This window comes from Crocodylus porosus, unplaced genomic scaffold (genome assembly GCF_001723895.1).
Source record: "Crocodylus porosus isolate Cpor-Errol unplaced genomic scaffold, CroPor_comp1, whole genome shotgun sequence".
NCBI classification, from domain to species: domain Eukaryota; kingdom Metazoa; phylum Chordata; order Crocodylia; family Crocodylidae; genus Crocodylus; species Crocodylus porosus.
In genome coordinates, this window is record NW_017728886.1 from 214893850 (window position 1) to 214918574 (window position 24725).

Genomic DNA, 24725 nt, shown 5'->3' on the forward strand with positions numbered 1-24725 from the left:
TGCATGCACGATTTTCTTTCTCTGTTGGCTTTGGGGTTCTTTCCCTTTGGAGAGTGTAAAGGAGAGGCTTAGCTGTTGTCCAGGAAGTCTTTCTTCTGGGGAATGAGTTTTTGAAAAGCTTCTAAAAGAATACAAATAAAAATGGAAAAAGGAGGGTGCCCTGGACGTATTGCCTGTAATACATTTTAACTGCGTACATTTAGGTATAGAAAGAATTGAGTCTATTTATGAGACAATTCACTTCAATAATACTAACTTTAATTGTCACTTGAGTGAATAGGAGTCTTTCTATTGGGTTTCCTGGGGAAATGGAACAGCCCCAGGTGACAAAACATGAATAAAAAATTGGCAGCAAACCTTCAGCAAAATCCATGTACTTGTGGCCTGAGTTATCAAAGGCTTTGCACCTTTTTCAAGAGGACCTAATCTCATAGCTATTCTAATTCCACAGAAAGGAGAAGATTCTGTAATCCTAGAGCCACAGATACACAAATAGAGATCTCTCCTCTGTTGACCTTTAAGAGCCTCATCTGGCTCAGCCCCATTTCCTCATGCCTCAGAAGGGTGGGATGATAAAGGGAGCCAGAAACTCAATACGTTCTCCTGTACTCAGTCCATGAAGGGCCTATAAATACATCATTGGTTATCATTTTAGTTTTAAATCCTCTGTATGTGGCTTCAATTAACTGAATAAGGGTGAATGTACATCCTGGTGTCATTCTCTGTTGACTTGAGAGAGGTTTGCAGTAAGGATACATTCATCCATGTTGTGCACACCAAGACAGGGAGATAGGTATGAGACAGATACCTTGTTTATCTACTCCCTTCCCATAGTCACCATGCTGCTGCATTTTGCATTAGTGCAGGCAATGCAGGCCAGGGTTCAGTATTTCTATAGGCAGCTACCATTTTAAGACCCAGTTAGCAAATGCCTCTGGAAACCTTCCAGTTGACAGGAGCTAAATGATCAGTTTCTTTGAGGTAATGCTCAGCATGAGGCCTTAAGAAAGTTATGGAGTCTGAAGGGAGGAGAGAGTGCTCATTACACCAGACTATCAGATATAAAGCTACTGTTCCATGGATATAATTTTTTGTTTTCTTTTAGCAGCCACTAGCTTGGTGGGTTTTAGTACAGACCATATTATGTTGTGGAGGAACCTTAATAGAACATCAAAGGACTTTCTTAGATGGGGCCCAGGTACATTGTATTATTTCCCTATATTGTTGTTTGTTTTTCTATGAGGTTTAGCCAGGTTGTGATTTGTGGTTTACATGCTTGTGAAATCTTGTAATGTGTGTGGCTATTGTCATGCTTGTGTAGTTGACAGCTGCATCATTTTCTGGTTGCATAATATTTAAAAACAACAAAGAGAAAGCCATGGAAAGACATGTTATATCCTGAAATCTAAAATTACTTTGCTAGATGGAAGTCGTAACAGTTTTGTTGGAGGTAGCCCTGTGGTGAAAGACACCAGGGGCAGATCCAGGATGTCCCACTGCTTGCCACCTCTTCTGATCCCACCAGTGCCAGCAGACTTTTTTAAGTCTCTAAAGCAGATGAAAATCCCTACTCTCTTCCCCTTCCCATTCAGAAACATGTCCCCACCCCTACCTTTGACTCCCCTACCCCTCCACTGCCTGTTGCTGCTGTTTTCTCCACTGTTCAAGGACAGGGAAGCTCCACAGTCAGCTGGACTGAGCAGGGGCTGGGCTCAGCTGAGGAGACAACAGCGGCAACAACTGGCTAGAGAGTAGTTTCCCCCACCTTGCCTGGTCCTGGAGCAGGTGCAGGTGCAGGGAATCCATCCTGTCCATCCTTGCTGCCATTGTCTGTCTCCAGCTGAGCCCAGCCCAGCTGAGCCCCCGCACGAACATCTCTGGTGCTTCCCAGCCCCTGGGACAGTGGGGAAAGCCAGGCAGTGGGAAGGGACTGGGAACAGTGTGCCCTTGAGCAGGAAGGGGAAGGGAAAGAGGATTTTCACCTGCTTTAGGGATTTAAAAAAAAATCCCTGGAAGCTCCTGTGGTGAGTTCCAATCCAAAAGAAGGGGTGCAATCATGCCACTGCACCCCCTGTGGATCCTCCCCTGAAAGGCACTATCTAGTCCTATTATTTGTTCTAGACATTCATTAATATGATACTCTAAGAGTCTCCTTGAGAATAGTTCTATTAGCTGAATACTTTTGCAGGATAAAGAAAGAGACAACACTAGCATTGTACACATGAACTGACGTGGTTTTACTGCATTTGGCCAAACCGTTAATTCAAATATGCTGGTACAGAGTGCAGCTGCAAGCCTCATCTCTACTGGTTACTCCTTCTATGCAGAAGAACCTCGACAACTGTTTCAACAGGGTTTTTCCCCCCCCCTTTTTCTAGATAACATTTCAAACCTATCTGCTGTTCTTGGTCAGAATGCAGTTATTAAAAACACTCAGTTGATGCAAACGGTGGGTTGGTACAACACACAGAATGGGGTGTAGATGTGCTTCACACAACAGAGAGCAGAATTGAAGGGGAAATGATCCTTGGAGGCAAGGCGCCTGTTTAACTGATAATGGCAAGGGAAATCAAATACCATATCTGCTTTTCCTGGAGTATATTGTGACTGATCATCATTAACATCAGTTCATGTTTAAGCAAATACTTGTCATGATTTAAACTTCTGTTTGCATACAACTCTGAGTAGTGCATCTTAAAGTCATACATATTCATATAGAATGAAGAATGCATTATTCTGCATAAAAAGATAAGCTGTATGACTATATATGAAGACAACAACTACAATTCTCACAGCACTGTCATTGGTTAATTTTAAAATATTCAAGCATTATTTAAAAAACAGTAAGCTGAACTTAAACTACACTATGAAAAAATTGTATAACTGGACCAATGTTGACTCTTATTTTTCTTCATTATTAGTCAATTTTAAACTTTCCCTTTTTCCCCTAACACTTTTTGTTAATTGATTGTTATTTTAAGCATCAGTAACAAGATCAGATTTCTTCTGCCTCTGGGTAATTCAGTTCTGGTCTGATCTTAAGTTCTGAGGGAAATGTTCAATTTTATTTTTTCCCCGGTTGAATATACCACGTATATGATCTCTTGTGTTAGAATAGTGTTGTCTTCACATAAGACTCAAATAATGGTATTAGTCATTCATTTCCTTGTACACATACACCCTATTGCGTGTTGACAGGTTTATAAGGATGCAGTGGCAGCCGTGGGTGCTGGGAAGCTCCTAGACGACAGCCTTTGAATCCTTGCAGTCCTGAGCAATGGTGCCTGAGTTAGTCTGTTTATTGTCTGCTTTTTCTCCCAGATGCTTGACTTGTCTGAAAGATTAATACATTAACAAGAGTGGTAAGGGCTGGGGTTGCACATCTTTAAGACATGTTTATTAGCAGATGGCATATGAAATTCAAAGGTCAGTGTGAAAGGTAACATTTAAAAATGAAACAACAATATTTATGTTCAGATACTATGCTGATGAGATCATGTGGAAAAATGTTTCTGATTAAATTAGTTTATAAATAGGTACAATGTATCTATTGAAAATTCCAAATGCCACTTATATTTATAGTCTATTTCTTTCTTACTACACTGCTTTCTAACTTAGTAACACAGAACTAGATTTTTAAACTACATTACAAATTCAGAAAAATCCTGGCTTTTACAAATAAATCTACATTCACTCCTAAACAATTAATTAAAAAACCACTGTGAAAGCTGCATCTAGTGTACATTGCTCAAAGCTAAACATTTTAGGTAACAGTTCTTAAGGCTTGAAAGAAACTGATTTACTTTCATGTTTTTACTGCACAAGTAAGTACTGGCAGAAAGCTATCCTATTTTCAGGCAGCATCATGTACAACGACCTGTTTGACTAAAAGCATGTTATGCTAATTACCCAGGATCACTAGAATAAGAAGAAAAATATTGCATAAGCAGGCAACTGCATCATTACCGGTTTGTAAGCATTAAAAGTCACACTATGACTGAAATCCTGTTTAGACTCTTAGATTATCAAAAATCACATGTAAATTCTGGAGGAAATGAACCACAGGTTTTTTGTAATGATTTAAAGGGGTAACTATGTTTTTAATTAATATTCCTTATCTACAATATCATATGGGCATTCAAATGCAGAATTTAAATGATACTTACTTTTCAAGTGAACCATTTTCAACCTTCATAGCCCCTTCTACCGGATTCAGTCCTTGTTCTGAAAACTGTTTCAAGGCACTTAAAGCTGCCTGGAGAAGAAATGGAGAACATAACAGGACAGTAATATGAGCAGAATTAACACAATACGTAACTGATGAAAAATGTTAATGTGTCTCTTGTATATTCCGGAAAACTCTTAGGGTGCTAGTAAAGATCCTGTGTAATAACACGATAAACAGCTGTGTTAGTGACTGAACATAAGGATATATTCACCTCTTTGTGTAAGCAAGTAACTGCTATGAATGTCAATGAAAATTGCATTGCTTGCATTAAGCAAAGAATACACCCCATAGAAATATCACTTCTTTGACCTAATATGTCTGCCTGGTCCTTAGTGTATTCATGGAGTTCTTGCTTCTGTCTGGTCCTGAGAAATCCTTAGGTCAGGGATTCAAGAAGATGTAGATAATGTAATAAATGAAAAGAAAAGTCAATGTGAAGGTTTGGTAGGCATGCTCCTCCACCACTGACTGAATCCAAAACAGTGCAATAGTGAACTGCTAACTTCTAATATATGGGTCAGAGAAGGGTATTAATTAAAGGTTTCCGAGCCATGCTTGGTGTCAGAGGAGCACTAACAATGAAACAACATTACATTAGGGCAGTGACTCTCAAACTTTTTAGACTCATGGCACCCCTCATTAGAGTTATTGCACCTGTTACAAAGTGTCAGCTCTTAGTTTTCACTCATTTTCTTGGTGTCAGAAAAATAATAGACCAATTTTTAGAGAGAACACAGCAGGTCTCCACAATTTATTCAGGAGCAACATGTGGAGCCAGGGCAGAGCAGCCCTGACTGGCAGAGAGCCCGGGGGTCAGCTTGCCAGCCCAGGGTTTCTCTCCCCTGGTTAAATGTGCTGTGGAGGAGCTAGTTGGTGCATGAGGGAGCTTCAGTGCCACGCTAGCCATAGGCAGCCCCTGCACTGAAACACTCTTGTGCCCCAGCCAGCCCCTCCAGTGTCTACATGTGTGGAGTATTTTTACTCCACAGCAGGATAGTACATGTATTCACACGTATTTGTGAATATAAGTACTATCCTGCTGCAGAATTAATTAATCTACTCCAGCCTAATAGGGGTGCATATGTAGATGCTGAGACTTTTATTGTGCGGCTAAGTAGCTGACTGTGCAGTAAATGTCTTGTGTAGATGTGCCCAGTGTGTGGCACCCCACAGCACCCTTGAAGGGATCACAAGGCAACCAAGGACCCTGGCACCCTGACTGGGAATCACTGCATTAGGGTAGTACATTTGATCAATTAAATACTTTGCTTATTTCTCTCTCTCTTTCACCCTTCTTCCTCACCCCATGACACCGTTTTGGTTTTATTAGGTAAACTACCCCTTTTCCACTGACAATGTTGACAACAAACACTTCTACATAGTTAATTAGCAAGGGTGATTATGAAACTCAAAGATGCTACATACTAATACATGTTCTGCCTTAAAAGTGAAATGGAAAACGAAACTGAACAACAGATTTCTCTGACTGTCCCCATGAACTAAGTTGCACCAAGTGCTTATGACAGGAGGAAAAAAAGTTCTAAGATCTGTAAAATCCTGTTTTTTCCTTTCTCTGAGATCTTCTCAGAACTTCCCTAAAGTTATCAAAGAATATGACTCAATAAATAACGGAAATGATCATGATCCATATTTCATCATTAGCCTTCAAGGGTAAGAGTCAAACTAAATGTTCAAAAATGTGGTAGTTCAGTAAAGATTCTTTATTCCTACTTGTCAACCTAAACAGACTTGTGTTCTTTGTCTCTATTTCCAGTTTCTGTTGAAGCAATAGATAAAGTCATTACTTTTGTAATGAAAGTGACAAGTATTTTCCCCATACTATTTAAGAATATAAAAAGCACCATCCTGGGTCAGACCAATTGTCCATTAGCCCAGTATCTGGTCTCTGACAGCTGCAGAAGTGGATGCTAGAGAGGGAGAACACTAAACTGAGAGTCATCTTATCTCCTGTTCAATACCCTCCCTGACATCCACAATTATACATTTATAGAAGCCAGAGGAAACATTTCCAACCATTCTGTTCAATAGTCATTAATAGATCTGATCCATGAATTTATCCAATCCAAGAGTCCCTTCCTTGGATGATACATTTTACATAACTTAAATGTTATTAGAGAATAGATACCTGCTGAATAACAGCACAAGAACTGTCATGCTACATTATGTTAGTACTCCATGTACTTTATTATTCTGTTTTCGACAATGAACAGAACAAAAAGAGCAGGGGACCGTGCAAGTAACTCTATGCTTGCCCATGGTGGGATTATTTTCCCTGAGACTGAGATTCTTCCTAATCCTGGTGGGATCATACCCTAAAGCATAAGGAACTATGCATTTTTATCCTACATACAAGTAGATAGCTGAATTTTAAAGGGAAAAATATGTTGTTAAATCAGATTACCAGCACTTACCCATCTGTCCCCTCCTCTACCTGCCCTGCTATTCACTTCCTATGAATCCCAGTCCATCAATGCTGTTAATTTTTCTGCTCTCTGCCCACTCCTCATCTTCTTTCTCTACTCCATTGACATGGCTGTTGATTCCTTGCATGTACACAACCCTCAACAATTCCTTCCACGTACACAACCCTTTGGTACTCTTTCCATTCACAGTATTCTGTTCTGCCAATGCTCAGCCCTTACTTACTGCCATTATCTACTTCCTAAATTCCAGAACTAGCATTTCTTTGGGCATTTTCTTGCCCATGCTGCTCATGCAATAAATTTGCTCTCTTTCTCCATGCTTGCTGTTGATGGTCGAATAAAATCTAGTTGACTGCACTCTCAACCTTTATCTTCCCTCTGCCAAAGAGGCCAGCTTGACTGCCTACTTTTTTGCTTCTTCCTGGTCATAATGCCTTCATTGCATGGGAATCCCCATCCTCCTCCCTCCCCCTCAAAAAACTGTCTGTTAAAATTAGTAAAGCCACTGCTTCCTCATTAACACTGAACTTTGCAGTGGGGCCTACAAATAATTTCTGTAGGCCTGGGTTAAGACAATCGCAAACTCAGACTTCTGCTTTTCTATTGAACTCTTTGTTTTCTCCACATATTACTTCCTTGTTCAGTGTAAACTTCCTGGGGCAGGACCTATTTATTAAGCTTGTCCTTAAGGTCCTTCCTGGGGCAGGACCTATTTATTGTCCTTAAGGTCCTTCCTGGGGCAGGACCTATTTGTTAAGTACAGCGCCTAGCACAATAGGTCTCTGAGCCTTACTGGAATTTAAGTGATAGTATAAAACACATCAGTCAGTCACGTCTGGCCTTAATGTTATTTAGTTAATTCACAAGTTAATGATATGCCATAGTTTCTCACATACACCAAGCCCCAGAATACTATAATATGCAATTTGTTTCCCCGAGGAAGAATAAGGAGGAAAAACTTATTTTCTTGTAGTAATGGAGTCCAGCAGCTAGGTAGCTGAGCTTGCTCACTGTCCTGTTCCTTGTGGATCACTTTTACTTTTGGTTTTACCTGGTATGTGTCCATAGCCTGTTTTTTTTTTCATATTTCTTGCATATAATGTACACTCCAATTTCTAGAAGCTGTTTTTTGGGAAAAAACCTGTATTTTGTATGCAAGAAATATTATGTCCGTGTGTGTGCATGCATGTGTGCACTATGGTACTTCCATAACTTTGCTGAAATATTTCTTTGCAAGGTTTTAGGGAACTATTAGCCAGTATCATACAATAGTAATTGCAAATTAGAATACACACTATGCTCTTTCTTTAGCAATGGAAGTAGTGTAGTACTGAAAAATAAGTACTATTTTTAGCAGTGCAGACTGCAGACTTTTTGGTCTGTAGAAATCAGCTGTAAACATGCGATAAAGGTAATATTAAAAGTCTTGAATGGTAAATACTGTGTCTAGTACGTGTCACAAGAACTATAAAACAACCCACTTTTCCTGTAACACTGAAAAAAACCCCCTATGATTCTCACCAGCCCACGGGCAGGAGATACAAGCCCAGAAAGCTTTAAGGCTAGAGACAGACATTCAAAAAGCCTGAGCCTGAACTGATTCCAACTTTGCAGGTCAGTTTAACCTGGCTAAGCTGAACCGGTTTGTAACCATACAGACCTTCTCTCTGGACTGAGAAAATTCAGGCACATGCCTGCAGTGAGTCTGGCTAGAAGCTGAGGAGCACTAGAGCAGCCCTCTCTTCCCTTCTATAGTGCTGACCTGAAGCGGGGGGAGCATGGCCAGGCCCAGGCCCAGGCAGGATGCTCTGATTAGGGAGGTATGCCTGCACCATAGCTCGGGACCGATAACAATGTTTATTACCCCATCAGCAAAACAATAGCCTCCCTCAATTAGTTCAAGATCTTTTTAAACAGCTTTTTCCAAGGAAGGAATGGTTACCAGCTGACCTGTTGATTAGCTCCAAAAAGCCCTAAGCAGTCACTGTTCTGTCTGCCTGTCCCAGTGAAATTGGAGACACACACACACACAGACAACTCTCAGCATTAGCTAGCATACCGCACGCCTAGGGTCCGTGGGGCTGGGCTCCACGCTGTGGGAGATGGGAGGGAGGTGTGGATTGCTTCTTGAGCATCAAGCAGCAATGGGGGGGGGGGAGGTAGGACAGGAGAAAGCCAGGCAGGCCCTGCTGTACCTGCAATCTCTGCCAGAGCTCTGGCTAGAGTGCAGAGAGCCCAGCCCAAAGAGCATCCTGGGATGCTGGAGGAGTCTGGTTTAATTTAAACCAGGAAGGGGTCTGGAACAAACACTGCATAAACCAGTTTGACCCAAATCAGTTAAGTTTGATACTACATTCAACCAGGTTTATCTCAACTCAGTTTCAAACATTTTCAAACTGGTTTATGTGTACTAAATGTCTGTAGCCTAAAAGACAAATCATTAGCGCACACACAATGTTTATAATTGTTTCATGATCCAATTATTTCAGATGTTGTGTAGGAAAAAGGAGAATTGGGAACTATAGGGAAGGATAATTGTGAAAGGGAAGGCAAAAGCCCCCACAACACATCCCAAAACCCCGCCCGATGGGTCCCAATACTTACCATAGGGGTGAAGATGAACAGTAGCTGGGAAGAGATGCCGATGCAGGCTCGGAAGTTCTGGAGCTGCCTGAGCCTGCGAATCGGTGAGCTCCAGGGGCATGGCTCTGGAGAGGCACGGGCTACTCAAAAAGCAGCTGGAGATACGGCTGAGTGGCCAGGCAGAGGAGAGCAGAACGCTGGCTGGGAGATGCTGGCTGTAGAGCCAGGGAGCACCAGCCCCAAGTGTGGGGAAAAGAAGCTGTGCATCTGCCGGGGGACTCCGACAGATGGACAAGGGGCACAAGCCCCAGGAATGGAGGAATGCAAGGGAGCTCAGTCGGGGGAAAGCAGTTCCCCGGGACACCAGGGAGCAGAGCTGCAGCCACATCAGGGAGAGAAGGTACTGCGGCAGGGAGTGGCAGCAAGGGACTGCCAGACAGCATAGCAAGTAGGGAGGTGCAGGAAGCTACAAAAGCCCTGCATGGGAGTGACAAGCACCACCAGCTGGTGGGACCAGGAAAGTTTAACTACAGGTTAGCAGGGAGGTCATGCTGGGAGAGCTGACAGAGGCTGGGCATGGGGCGGCTGCCTGTCCCCACGCATTCTAGGAGGGAAGGGAAGGACAAGTTCCTTCCTCTCCCCCTCGCCCCAAGTGACCAAGTGGGTCCAGGGAGATGGAATCCCAGGGGCCTGATGCCAGACACTTTCAGTTAAGTTCTCCTTGGTTACAATTAGCCCCAGCTGGGGCAGGTTTAGTTGCCAAAGAGTTGGCTCAAAGACAAGGGACTGACACAGGAAAGATTGCTGGCCAGGAAGACCCAACCCGTATGGAGGCAGGCAGCGTGGATGAGGAGAGATCATCCAGGGGAAGACCTGCGGTGAGCAGCATCTTCCCAGTCCCCACTGGGGTAAGGGTGGGGTAAAGGGGAGGTTGGAGCCCCACGAAGAAAGATGAGGGTTGAGACTCCTTTGTTTTGGGGCCACCTACAGGGAACTGCCTCCCCCCAACAAACTTCAAAGACGTGGCAGACGAGTAGGCGCACGAACCATCTTGGTGGCACCAAAGCCCAATCTTACCCTGACATCGCTAGGGGGCAAGGCACTGACCAAGAAGAGGCCAAAGCCCTACAATACCTACAAGCGACAGTAATGCTAATTAGTGAAGTCAGTTCAAATATCCACAAGCACAACTTTTCATATAATAGTAACTCCACAGATATATTGATGTGGTGTTAATCTTCTTGTGGACTTTGGGAATAAAGGAACTTAATTCCCCAAATTCAAATGGAAGAAAGCATCACCTACATTCTACATATTCTGAGAGGGCAAAAGGAATATGGGCATCACTTGTGCTTTCAAAAAGATCTTTTGAGGGTGTTAGATTTGTGGTGACCAGGAAAGGGGGTGCTGGTATAGAGAATGGGGTAGTTTGGAGAATTCCTGGCTGTGTGCATATCTAAGACTGTGAGAAACTCCCATCACCATCTTCCTATATGGTAAGTTTGGATTGGCCTGGATAAGAGGGTTGGTATCGGAGGGGCTGTGAACAAATCAACACCTCCTACAGTGAGGTCCTTCTAAATACACTCTTCACTGCTACCCAGCTCTCTACTTCTTGATAAATTTGGAAAGATTAAGGGTAGCAAATAGAGGGATCAGCTTAGTACAATACAGCTTTAAGTATTTTACAAAGAAAAAAGGTCACAAACAAACACTGAGCTAATGTATTTCACATTTTAATTGTATTGGCCCTCTGAAATTACACCAGAAGTGAATCTGGCCCAGTAAATGTAACTTGTGAATGGCAGATAAGTTATATTAAAATGAAAGACAAAATGGAATGGTTTACAGTGAATTTGGTAAGCAATTTACTCTTGAAAGCTCAGCTCGTTCTCAGGGCCAGAACCCTTTATGGGGCCATAGGCAAACAAACTATGCGCCTAGTTGCTTTGCATATGGCAGCAGCAGCAGGAGCAGCACCAGCTGCCACCAGGACTTGGAGCTGCAGCATGCAGCCCTAGAAAGGAAAAGGAGCTGGGCGGCACTGCTGCAGCAAAATAAGCACAACTGGGCTTCTTCTTCACTCACAGCCCTAGGCATGTGCCTAGTTTTCCTATGTGTTAATCTGGCCCTGCTCGTCCTTTCATTGATATTTTTCTTACAATAGAGCATCTGCAGAGATACAGAAATATTTTTCTCCCCCAGAAGATTTTACAACTGTTTTGTGAGTAAAGCCCCATAGGTTATAGAACAGATGTCTTTACACATTTCATGTATCACTTGTTTTCCATGTAGTTACAGCAGTGCCAAGAGCATGATGCCAACAGGATGCACTGCACTGCTAGCTGTTTGTCTTGGCTGCCATTTTCATTATAAATGTGCATGTGTGTATCAGGACAGTGGTGGAAGTTTCCAGTCATTTTTAGTTTTTCTCAAGTCAATTAGCAATTAGTAAATAGTATTCAAACTTGTGAATATTCTTCCTGCTTTCTCCTCTAGGGATTAAATGTCTTGTAATGACAATCTGGTACATTAGGTCATTCTTAAGCAAAAACAGCTTACTAAAGCATGTGTATTTTAGCTCACGTCCTCATGATAAAGTCTTTGTATGTTCTCTGTAGCGTAGTGTATGGTTTGTGTTTCTCCTCTCAAACATACCTTTCATTTCTGATACTTCCAAGTAACCAAGAAATGGTTGCATTTTCTCATCTTTGGTATACATTTCCAGCTGGCTTGATTGATAGCTTTTCAAAGCAGTGACCTCATCACTTTTGGACAGGTCTGCCACAGACCCAGTAATGTTGATGAGGTGCCTTCTAGCTTCAATTTCCTAACAGTGCAAGAAGCTACTTTCCAATTCTTAAGGCCACATGTTCAGTCTGGCCATTTTTTTGTGTTCTTTTATGCAGGTTTAAAATTATGGGCATAAACTGAATGTAATTTTGCACCACAATTATAACCATAGATAAAGTCATTAAGGCTGCCTGTACATGGGTGGGTGGCTGCTCTGATGTGCTGTAATTACAGCATGTCAGAGCAGACTCGATTAATTGAGTCTGCTGGACCGTGGTAATTACTATGCTCCAGCCAGTTTCCGCGTCTCATGTATCAGCATCCCATGCTTCAAAATGGTGGCAGGGACGCTTTAACTAAAGCTCGTTCGACAAGCTTTAAAATGCTCTCTGCCATTTTGAAGCACGGGGATGCTGATACACAAGGCACCATGGCACTTTAAATAGAGTGGCTCTTGGAGCCGCTCTAATTAAAGCATCCCCCCACCCCTGGAGCACGTGTAGAAATACCCTAAGAGCTCCTAAGTCCCTGACTGTATCTGTAAGTCAGATCTAAAGAACAGCTCAGGTTATTACTGGAAAACAGAATACCAACTACCACCACTACAACATGAAGGTTCCCCCCACCCCATTACAGCCTTAACAAGCAAAGTTAATTGCTGACACAGTCTCTCTAAGCCTACTGAAGCCAAAAGATGTTTACATTAGTAATGAGTTCAGTTGCATAACCATTTAATATGGGAATTTAAACTTGAAATGTTGAGGCTGCTGAAAAATCAATCAGGCTCAGAGTTTGAGGACTTGCTGTTCCAAGGATAACAAATTGTTCTAATTTTGCTGTGTTTAAAATCATCAGTCTTTCAGCTTTCTTATTCTCTGGGATCAATTTTTCAGCCTTCACTTGTTCACATCCAAAGTTGTATGTGCACAGAAATACAATTGGTCTGTGCAAAAATACACCCACAGGTGTCTGAGAATTTACTTAAAAGGTATTAAAATGTTCTTTGATGTATCAAGCTGGTGATAAACTAAACAAACCAAGCAATGAGCAGTCAGACTACATACTTCTTCCTCACAGTTTCTGTTGTAAGGGAACTTAGTGACAAGCAGTGCTGTCTGTGAGGAGTTTTTGCCACCTTCCTCACACCGTGCCATGATCTCCAACTGATTAGATTTCAAATGACACAAGTTAACATCTGTTTAAAAATTAAATTTCAGAAAGGCTTTTCACACTACACAATGTAAACCTTAATTACATGACTTCAAGCTGTTTCCATACACAGTTTATGCATGAGATGCTCAGGGCATAGCATAATCTGATTAACACATGGAAACAGTATTTTCCAAAACAGATTAATTACTACATAAGCAATATTCACCTGGAATGCACTAGAGTTAAGACCTAACGGTTGCACCTGTCAAGGAGGAGATGGAGGGAGGGAGAAAGAAAAGTGAATCCAGTGTCTCCAAACAAAGAATGGTGGATCACAACTGCAGAACTTAGAACTTTTCTGAAAAAGTTGGCTGTGCTGGTTATAGCTGCCCTGGGCTACTTTAGCTGATGTAGCCAGCAGTTACATGGAAAATAATCCATGAGACTGACTGTGCCAGATTTCTGGGGGTAATCTTTAAGTAAGGATTAACTGTTCTTGAACTTTTTTTCCCAATGTATTAGGCAGAAATGGAGTTTCTATTAACATCCAGCATGAATGTCATTGACAATATATGAACAGTAAAAAGAAACTAAAGTGAAAGACAGTGTCTGAATGTCCAGCGAATACATGGAAGACACGACTGGTTTCAACATGGAGTTCTTCTGCGTGGACTTTCCCCTTCCACAACCAATAGTAATTAAGCAACTTGTTGTTTGACTTCCTACACTAGGAACTTAAACAACCAAAGTATCTCATGATTACTTTGGTGTAGGTTGTAGCCGTGCTGGTCTAAGGACATAGGCAGATAAGGTTCTCTGGGTGAATGTGATATAATTAATATCATACTTTAACATGTCATCAGTCAGAGTATGACCCTGAACTTCACTTCTGTGACTGTCCAGAAACTACAGCAGAAGTGTATGGTGATACATTATCTTCACAAGTTATTGTATGATTAAACTGTGGTAAGGCAGTTCTACTACTATATGGCCAGGTTACAAAAATGTATAGAAATAAACTAGCATTGAAAAATTGCTTATTTGTAATATGCTGGCTATGTACTTTTTGTTTGCTTTTCCCTGAGGAATAGTGAGAATTAAAATACATAGGGCCAACTTTACTGATAAAGTAAGTAGGAATTACTCTAACTGATCATATATCAGACAAATGCACAGCACTGTGTTTAGCTTATAACAATAACTATAAAAAGAACAGGCAAAACAGAGCACAGAGAAAGCCAGCAGCATGGCTGTCATGCTTAGGTCTCATTCCTACTTGAAGGTGGGAATAAGAGACACACAAATCATTTAATTAATATGATAGATTTATTTACTGGCATTTCTATGGCAGTTAAACATCAAATTCTCTTCTCAGTTATATGGTTGTACTTCTGTACTTAACCCTATTTATTTTGTATTAGGAATGAGGACTTTTTTTTCTCCTGGACTGTGCATTAAACATAGTCCTTTAATCCATTCTGTATGCCATGACTCAGATTGTCATACCAAGCTCTTTTACAATGTTAACTTAGCTTTCATTAAATGGCAGTTAATAGATAAATCAACCAAACTGGCACAAGAGAACTTTGGCTCAATCCTATTCTCACTGATAAAAATGGAAGTAGTATTGGATGCTTCACACTAGTGGTTTTCAACCTGTAGTCCATGGACCCATGGAGATCCAAAGACTATATCTAAGGAGTCTGTGAAAGATGACTATGATAAGTCAAAAGTATGTGAATACCCACAATTCAAAGGGGTCTACACCTCCATTCAAACCTTTTTAGGGGTCCAAATGAAAAAATGTTGAACACCAATGCCTTACATGAACAATACGTGAATATGGTATAATACTGTACCAAAACACCTGCAGCTACCAGTACCTGCCAGCCTACAACATATAGAAGGAAAATAAGTAGGAATAGGACATTTTGCATTTTTACACATAAGGTGGTCAGGTCTAGAAGTAAATATTCAGATTTTTAACATCATAGACTCTATTAGATATTTAATTAAATACCTACCTCCAAAATGAGCTGCAATACAACAGGAAATTTGAATCTACTCATACTTAAGCTTCTCTTCCTAAGTAATGGCAGGTATAAGGAATAGCTTAAATGTTAGATGTGCTCCTATATTACAAGACTAAAAACCCCACAAAATGGATGCACCAACATTTTAGTGTACACAGAAGGTAAATCGTATGTTTTCATGATGTGATAGATATATCAATGGAACCTGTAAGACACTCACTAAATGGTTACAATACTTTGAATTAATACGCACTGTCTCATCCGTTGGCATCAGAATGCTTTGCAGAAATCAGAACCATTATCTCCCTGTTTCTAAACATAAGGAAGCAACAGTGAAGAAATGCCATGCTCTGCAGTAAAGTCTCAGCATCTACACATGTGGCCCTATTAGGCTGCAGTAAACTAATAAACATTGCCATAAGTTAACACTTGTCATCACAAGTACTATCCTATGGTGATGTTATTTAGTGAGCTGCAATGCACGTGTAGACACTGACAGAGCTGGATGGGGCACAAGGGTGCTTCAGTGTGGGGGCTGCCTGCCAGCACTGAACACGCTTGTACTCTAGCCAGCCCCTCTGCAGCACATTGAGCTGGGTTCGTAGAGTGCAAACTGTGGGAATTTATTGTGTCACACCAATATCATGTGTAAATGTGCTCAGGCAGTGGCAGAACTAAGGGATAGTAAGAAACATAAATGAATACACTTTTAATTCTTGTTAGGCTAAGTTAAAGATGGTGAGAATTTTTGAAAGAAGAGGAGGCTAGAAAATAAAAACATTCTATTCACTATATCCCTTATTTTTAATTCAAATGCATGTGTCTAACTCTTGTCACTACCACCCACCATGGTCTATTTTTCTCATGAATTTTAAACAACCTTCAGGAACACAGAAAAAAAAAAATCTATTTTCATTTTAAACCAGAGGAGGGGTAGGAGGATTGTGTGTGTGGGAACTCCTTAAAAGAAAAATCATTTGTTTAGCTCTACAGAGGAGGGTTTAAAAAAACAACTATTTCCATTCTGAAAATTGGCAGGTGATTATTTTAAAAGTCCTATTCTCTGCATTCCTGATTCTTAGTAATAGAAATGACTCCTTCAGAATCAGATGTCTTACATGTAATAATTTTTAAATGAAATTTTAATTTTAAAGTAAGTGCCCTTCTGTGGTAACTTCCCATCACGCTAAACAACTAAAAACTTCGGTTTGAAATAGCGACACATGATTGCATTCACTACAAATGGCTTCCCACAGAAGAGTTATATAAAGACTGTTCAGTGTCTATACTAGACACAAAAAGGCCTGATTCCAATCTCATGTACAGACTTTTTCTACTGTATTCTGCTCATTAACTCAACTCACTCCAATAGTATTTGTCTCCTCATTTATGTTGGCCTAACTGAGATCTTAATCAGGCTCAAATACTGAAGCTCAACTTCTTATGTCAAGCAGTTAGTAATGTAATTTTGTCCTTGCTAACTGTTGATGACTTGTCCTCATCCCATTTTAACCTATAACCATCAGCTCCTTTAATGGAAGTGTCTATAAAGATCTTCTCTAAAATATGCTTTTCCAGCACACTTAATGTCTTTTAATGTCTTTCCAATTAAATCCAGATGTGAAAAGCTTAAGGAACAGTTCTCAGGACTGAAAAAGATGACATAAATCTTGCAGCTGACAGAGATCCCACTGAGCTCTGTTGGGGAAACTCACAGAGGACTTGTTGTGGGCCAGAAAAGCTGCTGGGTATAAAGACAGATGTGTACACTCCTATTAAAATATTTAACTAAAGAAAGGATCCCTGCTATAAAATACCTACAGATATTACCAGTGTCAGTGCAAGCTCAATTCTGCTAAGTGCTGAGCATTTCCAATGAGGTACAGATCTCTCTCAACTCATACTGAAGTTAATTGGAACTGAGGCAGCAGAATATTTCCAGGGAAGAGCCCCTCATCTTCCAGGGCTGGGTCTTAAATAACCAGAGGGCTTGATCCTACAAGAGGCTGAAGTTTCTCATCCCACATTGAGATCAATGGGTGGGGAGGGTGCAGACTCAGTCACATAAAACTCAGAATTTCTGCTCTGCTTCCTTCTTCCCCCATAAAGCAGGTTAGCAGACTGAATTGGTGTTGTTACAAAACACACACAACATGTGCTATTCGATTACAAATTCTCAGTAATGTGATGGGAAACTGGGCACTCCTAATGACTGACTACGGCTGCTGGGTGATTGCTGTTTGTGCAGCTGGCAATTTCTGTTTATATTTTGTTTTAATTATTATGGTTGTATACTGTCAAAAATGTTCATTTTTTGCACAATAGTATATAGTTCTTTTACTTATCTCCAGGTGCTAGGAAGTGCAGGTTCAGCCCAAGAAGTTTCTATTTCAAAAGGACAGGGAAAAAAACACCCCACGGCTCCGGTTAAAGAAAATGGCTGGAAAGAAGCCGCCCAACTACCACAGGCTTTAATGTGTTCTTCCCCTCCATTTTTTTTAAGCCCCCACAAACCTGGCAAAGTCTTCAAATGGATGGTTTCTACAGATATCTGTTTGTGACAGAGTTTCATAGAGAAGTAAGGCTGGAAGGCAACTCAGGGCTAGGGACAGACATTCAAAAAGCCTGAGCCTAAATTGATTCAATCTTTGCAGGTTAGTCTAACCTGGCCAGGCTGAATCAGTTTGCAACTGTAGTGACATACCAGAAATGCAGGCACATGCCTGCAGTGGTTCAGGCTAGAAGCCAGGGGGCACTAAGGCAACCCTCCCTTCCTTTCCATAGTGCTGGGCTGAGGGGGGCATGGCAAGGCCCCAGCAGGATGCTCTGATTAGGGAGGGGGTCCCCCCCCCGCCTTCTGACCAGCCCAGCAGGGAATTGATAACACAGTGTTTATCATCCCTAACTCAATGTTTATCACCCCATTAAGAAAACAAGAGAGACAATATCAACTACCTGTTGATTCTGCCTTTGTTCCATCTGGCACAGCATGGACCATAGCCAACATATGGTCTGCCAGCTAATTCTGAGAGGTGTCTGTGTAAAGCAGAGGGGGCAGGAAATCCATGCTTAGCAGGGTGTTGGGAAGGGAGGGGGAGCATGGGGAAGGCAGGTAGATGTCTGCAGTCTCTGCTGAGTTCTAGCCAGGGAGCAGAGGGGAGAGCCCAGTTCTGCTGTGGAGCAGAGCTCTGCCTAGACCAGAGAGCATCCTGGGATGCTGGGGGAGTCCGGTTTAACTTAAACCAGCAAGGGGTCTGGGACAAACATTACATAGACCTGGCTGACCCAAATCAGTTAAGTCTGATACTACATTCAACCAGGTTTATCTTAAACTGATTTCAGCCATTTTCAAACTGGTTTATGTGCACTAAACATCTGTTCCGTTACAGATTTAAACCAGTTTCTGATCACTTAAACCAGTTTACGTGTAATGTCTGTTCCAAGCCCAAAAAATCATGTAGTCCAACTAGGGATCAAAACTGTGACCTTGGTTTTGTCAGCACTGCACTCTAACTGAGCTTGGAGGAAAATGGAAGAATATATGAGGAAGCAATTTTTAGGAGAAAAAGTCACAGTCCCACTTTTTTGTTGAAGTCACAGTAGCAGGTATGCATGGTAATAGTTGTAGACATTTCAACCTGTATTAGTTTAATACTTTTAGTATTGATAGAATATTTTTAGGCTAGCTTATTGGCATAATTAAGACTATATAGAAAGGCATGCTGCCCATTTCTTCAGAACAGGAGTTTTACTCTCCAGATTAAATGGTCACTTCATGTGATCAAGTGCCTCTATGAACATCCAAACATGGAATTTGGAAAATTTGTTTAGAAACAGACATTTTCAACATTATGCCCACATCTCACACATACATACATAAACAATTAGGTCCCAGTCTTTCCTTTATTTTCCCCTGTTGTCATCACCTTTAGGACAGCTCCTCCTTTTAAGCAGGGAGCTGAATGTGGCTCCTATTTAGACAGTTAATGCTTTTATAAGCATTGATCAGAAGACGGTAAGCACCCCTTCCAGTTGGGATGAGGGGTGTACCCCTTTCTCTCTGTAATGGCCCCCGCCCTGGTCAGTTTTGAGCTCCTGCACTCTGCTGCTAAGGACCACCAAGCCAGCTCTGATTTATAGATTTTCTTTCATTTTTATGATACAAGAATGTTCACTTGTAATTATAACAGCCTTATGTTGGCTCTCTGCCTTCACTTGAGGTATGCACAATGCCATATTCCTCATTCCAGTTTCTTTAGGCCAAGATCCAAAGTCTGAAAAAAATTACATCAAAGTATTACAAAGATGCAATGGATCTTGCTATTCTGGGTAGAGAAGAAAGTTTATTTTCCTAAGGAGGGTGTGTGGCCCAGGAGATAGTGCAGCATTAGTACTTAGGTGTATGGCCAGTAGAAATGCATTTCTACATGTCTGTCAGAAAATATCAATTCATTGACACAATTTTTCAAAGGAATGGACTGGTTCTGAGTAAGTTTTTGTTGAGAATATTTCTCACGTCCAGAACAGAATCTCTAGTCTAATGAAGGAGAGAATACAGCCTTTATCACTAACAGCCTATAGCCTGGGGGTTAAGACATCCATACAGGATCCATGTTCCCATCCCTGCTCTGAATCTCAGGTGAGTCATTCTGGTGTAGGGTGCCTATTTGCTTGCTTACTTGCTCATAAGACATTTCAAAAGGTCCCTGATCTTGAGATGGAATAGGGAAAAAATTGATGTCTTGCAAGTTTTTTTGGGGGAAAGGAAAACCTATTTTATGCAAGAGATACTCATTCTCCAATTAATTTTCTTTGTGTCTTTATAGAAGCCACTTTGCTTCATTTTCTTCCCACCCCCTCCCACATCTGTAAAATGGGCATAACATTTAGCTCCTGCATATTCTACTTTGATATCTACTTACAAAACTAATACTGGTATGATTGCTTTCTTCATACTTCAACATTTTTTGGTAAATTTTATTTTGTCCTTTTAGGAGAGGCATATGATCTCTTTGGAGAGAATTTCATATACTTTCAACACTCCTTTTTTGGTTAACTGTTAAACAATTTTAAAGTGTTTTATAAAAAGAGCACCTCAGTTCTATGCTGCTATATATGTCCCATTTAAAGTGATTGTGATTCAAAAGAAACAATATGGCTAAACTTTTTTTCACCAAATGCAAAAGGTTTAAAGCGAATACACTGTATTTAGGATTTTGGTTGGGAGATGAAATAAGGGGTGTATTTGTTCCTGGTCACTGAATGTTTAACCTGGATGTCTGCTACTTCTGCTGTTAAGAGTTAATACATTCTCCACTAGCAGATAGAATCTGGTAATCCTAACTCTCAGTGTCTGGGAGTTAAAAATGTATTGTTAAAGTTGCACTGTGCAATAACTACTGCTATTGCGGTCTGTGCCCTTTTTTACTTCACTGGGTACATCTACACAAGGTGCTTTACTGTGCAGTAGTGCAGTTTACACAGTAAGTGTATGTGTCTACACATGCCCATGCTTACTGCACAGTAAACCTTGCTAACTGTGAGTAAATTTGCTACCTGCAAATGCAAGTAGCAAATTTACTTGCAATTAGTTACTGTGCAGTAGTGCTCATGAAGAAGATGCCTGACTGGAAGCAAATCTGCTCCTGGTCAGCTGGCCGCCAGGGGTTGGGAGATTCCTCTCTGCCCCCCAGGAGCTGTCTGCTGCTGGGGTAGGCTACACCACTGGAGCCTGGGTAGAGACTATGTCTCCCTGCCCAAGCCCCCCCACTCCAAGATCATGATTGAGCAGGGGCTGGGAAACAATCTATTCAACAACAGATTGTTGAATCTATTTCCCAGCAGGGGCTGGGAAATAGATTCAACAAATCTAGTTGAAACCTGAGCTACAATTCTCCCAGCTTTTTAGTGGAGACAAGACATTGAGTTTTAGGGTTGGAGAACTGTAGCTAAGGTGAGAATACATTCCCAGTCCTCCAAAATCACAGTCGGGAAGTGGGGGGTTGGGAGATCCTTATCTCCCATGCCAGCTCTGTGACCATGGGGCCGGCTCTGGAAGATGCTTATCTCTCAGCCTGAGCCCTGTGACTGCTGCTGAGATAAAGATCTCCTAGTGCCAGCCCCACCGTGGTGGAGCTAGCACTGGGAGCTCCCTGCTGGTGGGGGCTGGGTACCCTGTTCCCCACTCCGCTCCATGATCACAGAGCTGTGCAGGAAACAGGATCCTCAGCCCCCACCCCACAATTGTGGAGCGAGGGCTGGGAACTTTCCTGGTCAGGGGCAGGTCCCAGTGCCATGCCCTGGTCAGTTGATCAAGGTGCAGGATTTGGAAAGAGTGGCATGGGTGCAGCAGGGGACTGTTAGCTGCCCCACTGGCAGGTCAGGGCAGGGGGCTGGGACCTGCCCATCTCTGCCACTCTTTCCAAGTCTTCTTGCCCCTGATCAAGGAGTCGGGGTCAAGAGCTCCCTGCTGCCAGGGCAGGGAGACATTGTCCCCACCCCAGCAGAAGGCAGCCCCCCAGGGTCAGGGTGCAATGTCCCTGTCCTGGCCAGGAGAGAGCTGTGTCCTGGCCTGGTGCTCCCTGCCAGCTGCTCCCCCTGGTGGCAGCAAAGGCCCATTGCAGGGCCCCAGTAAGAGGGAGCAATTTGCTGCCATTTGCAGTAAATCTGTTCCTGCTTCCCTGCACATGTGGACACCTGCCCAGAAGTGTTTCCTTGTAAGTAGTTTACTCACAAGTAAACTGCTCCTGGATCTAATGCACATGTAGACACACCCACTGTCCACCATGGGAAAGATCACAGCAAGGACCCTCCTGAACTATATCCTTCCACTTGCTGAAGAGCTGCTCCCAGAATCTCAGTGTGGGTTTAGGGCATCAAGAGGCACAACTGAAATGATCTTCACTGCTCAGCAGCTACACAAAAAATGTTTTGAACAACACAAACAACTCTACATGTCCTTCTTTGACCTCAAGAAAGGCTTCTAGTCTGTCAACTAAGAAGCACTGTGGAGGAACTTTCTGAAGTACAGTTGCCCACTGAAATTCATGACCATTCATGAAATTCATGGCCTGCTCCATGATGGTATTTGAGCAGTGGTTCTCAGTAACAGAACTATTACAGATCCCTTTAAGGTTAAGATGGGAGTTAATCAAGGCTGTGTCATGACTCCAACACTCTTCTTGAAATTGCTTACCATGATGCTCCATCTGACCACCAATAAGCTTCCAGTCAGAGTGGAGCTAAATTACTGTTTCATAGTTGGTAGGGTCAGAAGGGACCTAAGCAGATCATCAAGTCTGACCCCCTGCCCTGGGCAGGAAAGAATGCTGGGGTCAAACGACCCCAGCTAGCTGATTGTCTAGCCTCCTTTTGAAGACCCCCCCCACGGTAGGAGCAAGCACCACTTCCCTTGGAAGTTGGTTTCAGCTCCTAGCTGTCCTGACTGTGAAGTAGCACCTCCTGATGTCTAGCCTGAATCTACTCTCAGTCAACTTATAGCCGTTATTCCTTGTTACTCCTGGTAGTGCTCAGGGGAACTGGAACTCTCCCATTGCCTGCTTGTCCCCCTTACCAAGTTTATAGACAGCCACGAGATCCCCTCTCAGCCTTCTCTTGTGGAGGCTGAACAGGTTCAGGTCCCGTAGCCTCTCCTCATAGGGCCTGCCCTGCAGTCCCCTGATCATGCAATTGAATGGATGGTACGCTACGCTGTTTCATCTCAGCTGACTCTGAGCCCAAACCAAGACCATTCTGACCAAAATCATTGCGCTCCAGTACACTGATGATGGTGTAGTGTGTGCTCACTTGGAAGCACATATTCAGGCAATCATCAACATCTTCATCAAAGCATACAAGAAAGTCCAACTGACATCAAATTTGCTGGGCTGAACATCATCCAGATGTCTGACTCCAAATTCACAAACCAAGTATTATTCTCCTAGCTCAATCAATGTGCTCAAGAGGAGGACAGAGAAAGCACTTCAAGGACATCCTGAAGACCAACTTGAAAAAATGCAACATAAACATCAACTCATGGGAGGCTACTGCCCAGGACTGTTCCAAATGGAAGAAGAATCTGCTGCAAGGATTTCAGTACTTTGAAACCTTATTATGATAACAGGAGAGAAAAAAGTGGGAGCAGCAGAAACAGCATGTTGCAGACCAACTCAAGAACCCAGAGCCATCCACTCTGCATGGAAATGTGCCCATGCTGCAACAGAGTCTGTTGATCCCAGATAGCCAAGTTGGCAGCCATTTGGACCCCAATCACAGAGGACCATCATCCTCAACTGAGAGGGATTACTAATGAGGAAGACAGCTGCAAAATTCTATTTTTAAGGTAGATTCTTTTTCTTTTTTGTATCAGAAGTACCAGATTGTGACTCTCATTCTCCTTCTAGGACTCCAGCAATCTTTGGAGGAGCTGGAACAAATCTAGTTGAAACCTGAGCTACAGTTCTCCCAGCTTTTTAATGGAGACAAGATATTGAATTTTAGGCTTGGAGAACTGTAGCTAAGGTGAAAATATGTTCCCAGTCCTCCAAAAATAGCTCACTCAAAAAAAAAAAGATAAGGAAAACAAATCTGAGACTTCTAATGCCAACAGAAAGTGCTTTTCTTGTCCCTGCTTCTTGGACAACTGCATTCATTTTGTTTAATGGTACTTTTGCATTGTATTTTACAATTGAAACTCAAGCATACACACACACACAACACAAATGCATTTTAACCTGACCTTATACATCATAAAGGAGCCATAAAGAGCCATAAACACTATCCTTTCTTTTGAATTCAAATTTGCTTTTAATGGACATTGCAATACCTTGAAAAACAACCTTAAGAAGAAGGGGAAAAAAGCAATAGGTAAGTTTGTCATCAAAATGACTAAATTTAACTTATTTCATGTTATATTATTTCACATTATCAATGACAAAGTTGCAAGAAAGTTTCAGAAACTTTTAAGAATTTTAGTGTCTCTAAAACCTTAAAATATTTTAGCTTTCCTGAATATTGCTATTTTGAACATATGTTCAGCTATATTTCTGCAGCAAATGCATTTTAGGAAGATGATTGGTTATTCATTTGGAATTCATTTATTTTTACTTTCCACTTATTAACACCTTCACCATCTACCGTAAAGCTGGCAAGCCAGTCAGTAACACCAAAGTCCATGACTTCAGAAAAGCCGACTTTGACAAGATCAAGCGGCTTGTCAGGGAGGCCCTAAGGGACCCTGACCCAAGGGGGAGGGGAGTCCAGGAAGAGTGGTTGCTCCTCAAGGGAGTGATCCTCAATGCACAAGCTAATTCAATTCCATCTCAGAGGAAAGGCAGCAAGAGGGCACAGCAGCCCCCCTGGCTCTCCAAGGATCTAGCAGACCTCCTGAGGCTGAAAAGAAAGGCCTACAAAGGATGGGATTCACCTCCAAGGAGGAATATTCTGCACTGGTCTGGTACTGCAGAGAGCAAACCAGGAAAGCCAAGGCTGCAA

The 24725-nt window shown here is 42.0% G+C and overlaps 1 protein-coding gene across 2 annotated transcripts in view; it reads right to left on the reverse strand.

The window, feature by feature from the left end:
• Positions 1-2366: 2366 nt before the first annotated feature.
• STAU2 (staufen double-stranded RNA binding protein 2) overlaps positions 2367-24725 on the reverse strand; it is a 230467-nt gene continuing 208108 nt past the window's right edge. For both annotated transcript variants that reach the window (XM_019549301.1, XM_019549293.1), the window contains 2 exons: positions 4167-4255; positions 2367-3334 (listed from right to left, as the gene is read on the reverse strand). In XM_019549301.1, coding sequence (XP_019404846.1) covers positions 3241-3334; positions 4167-4255 — 183 coding nt within the window. In that variant the 3' untranslated portion in view covers positions 2367-3240. The remainder of the gene's footprint in view (positions 3335-4166; positions 4256-24725) is intronic.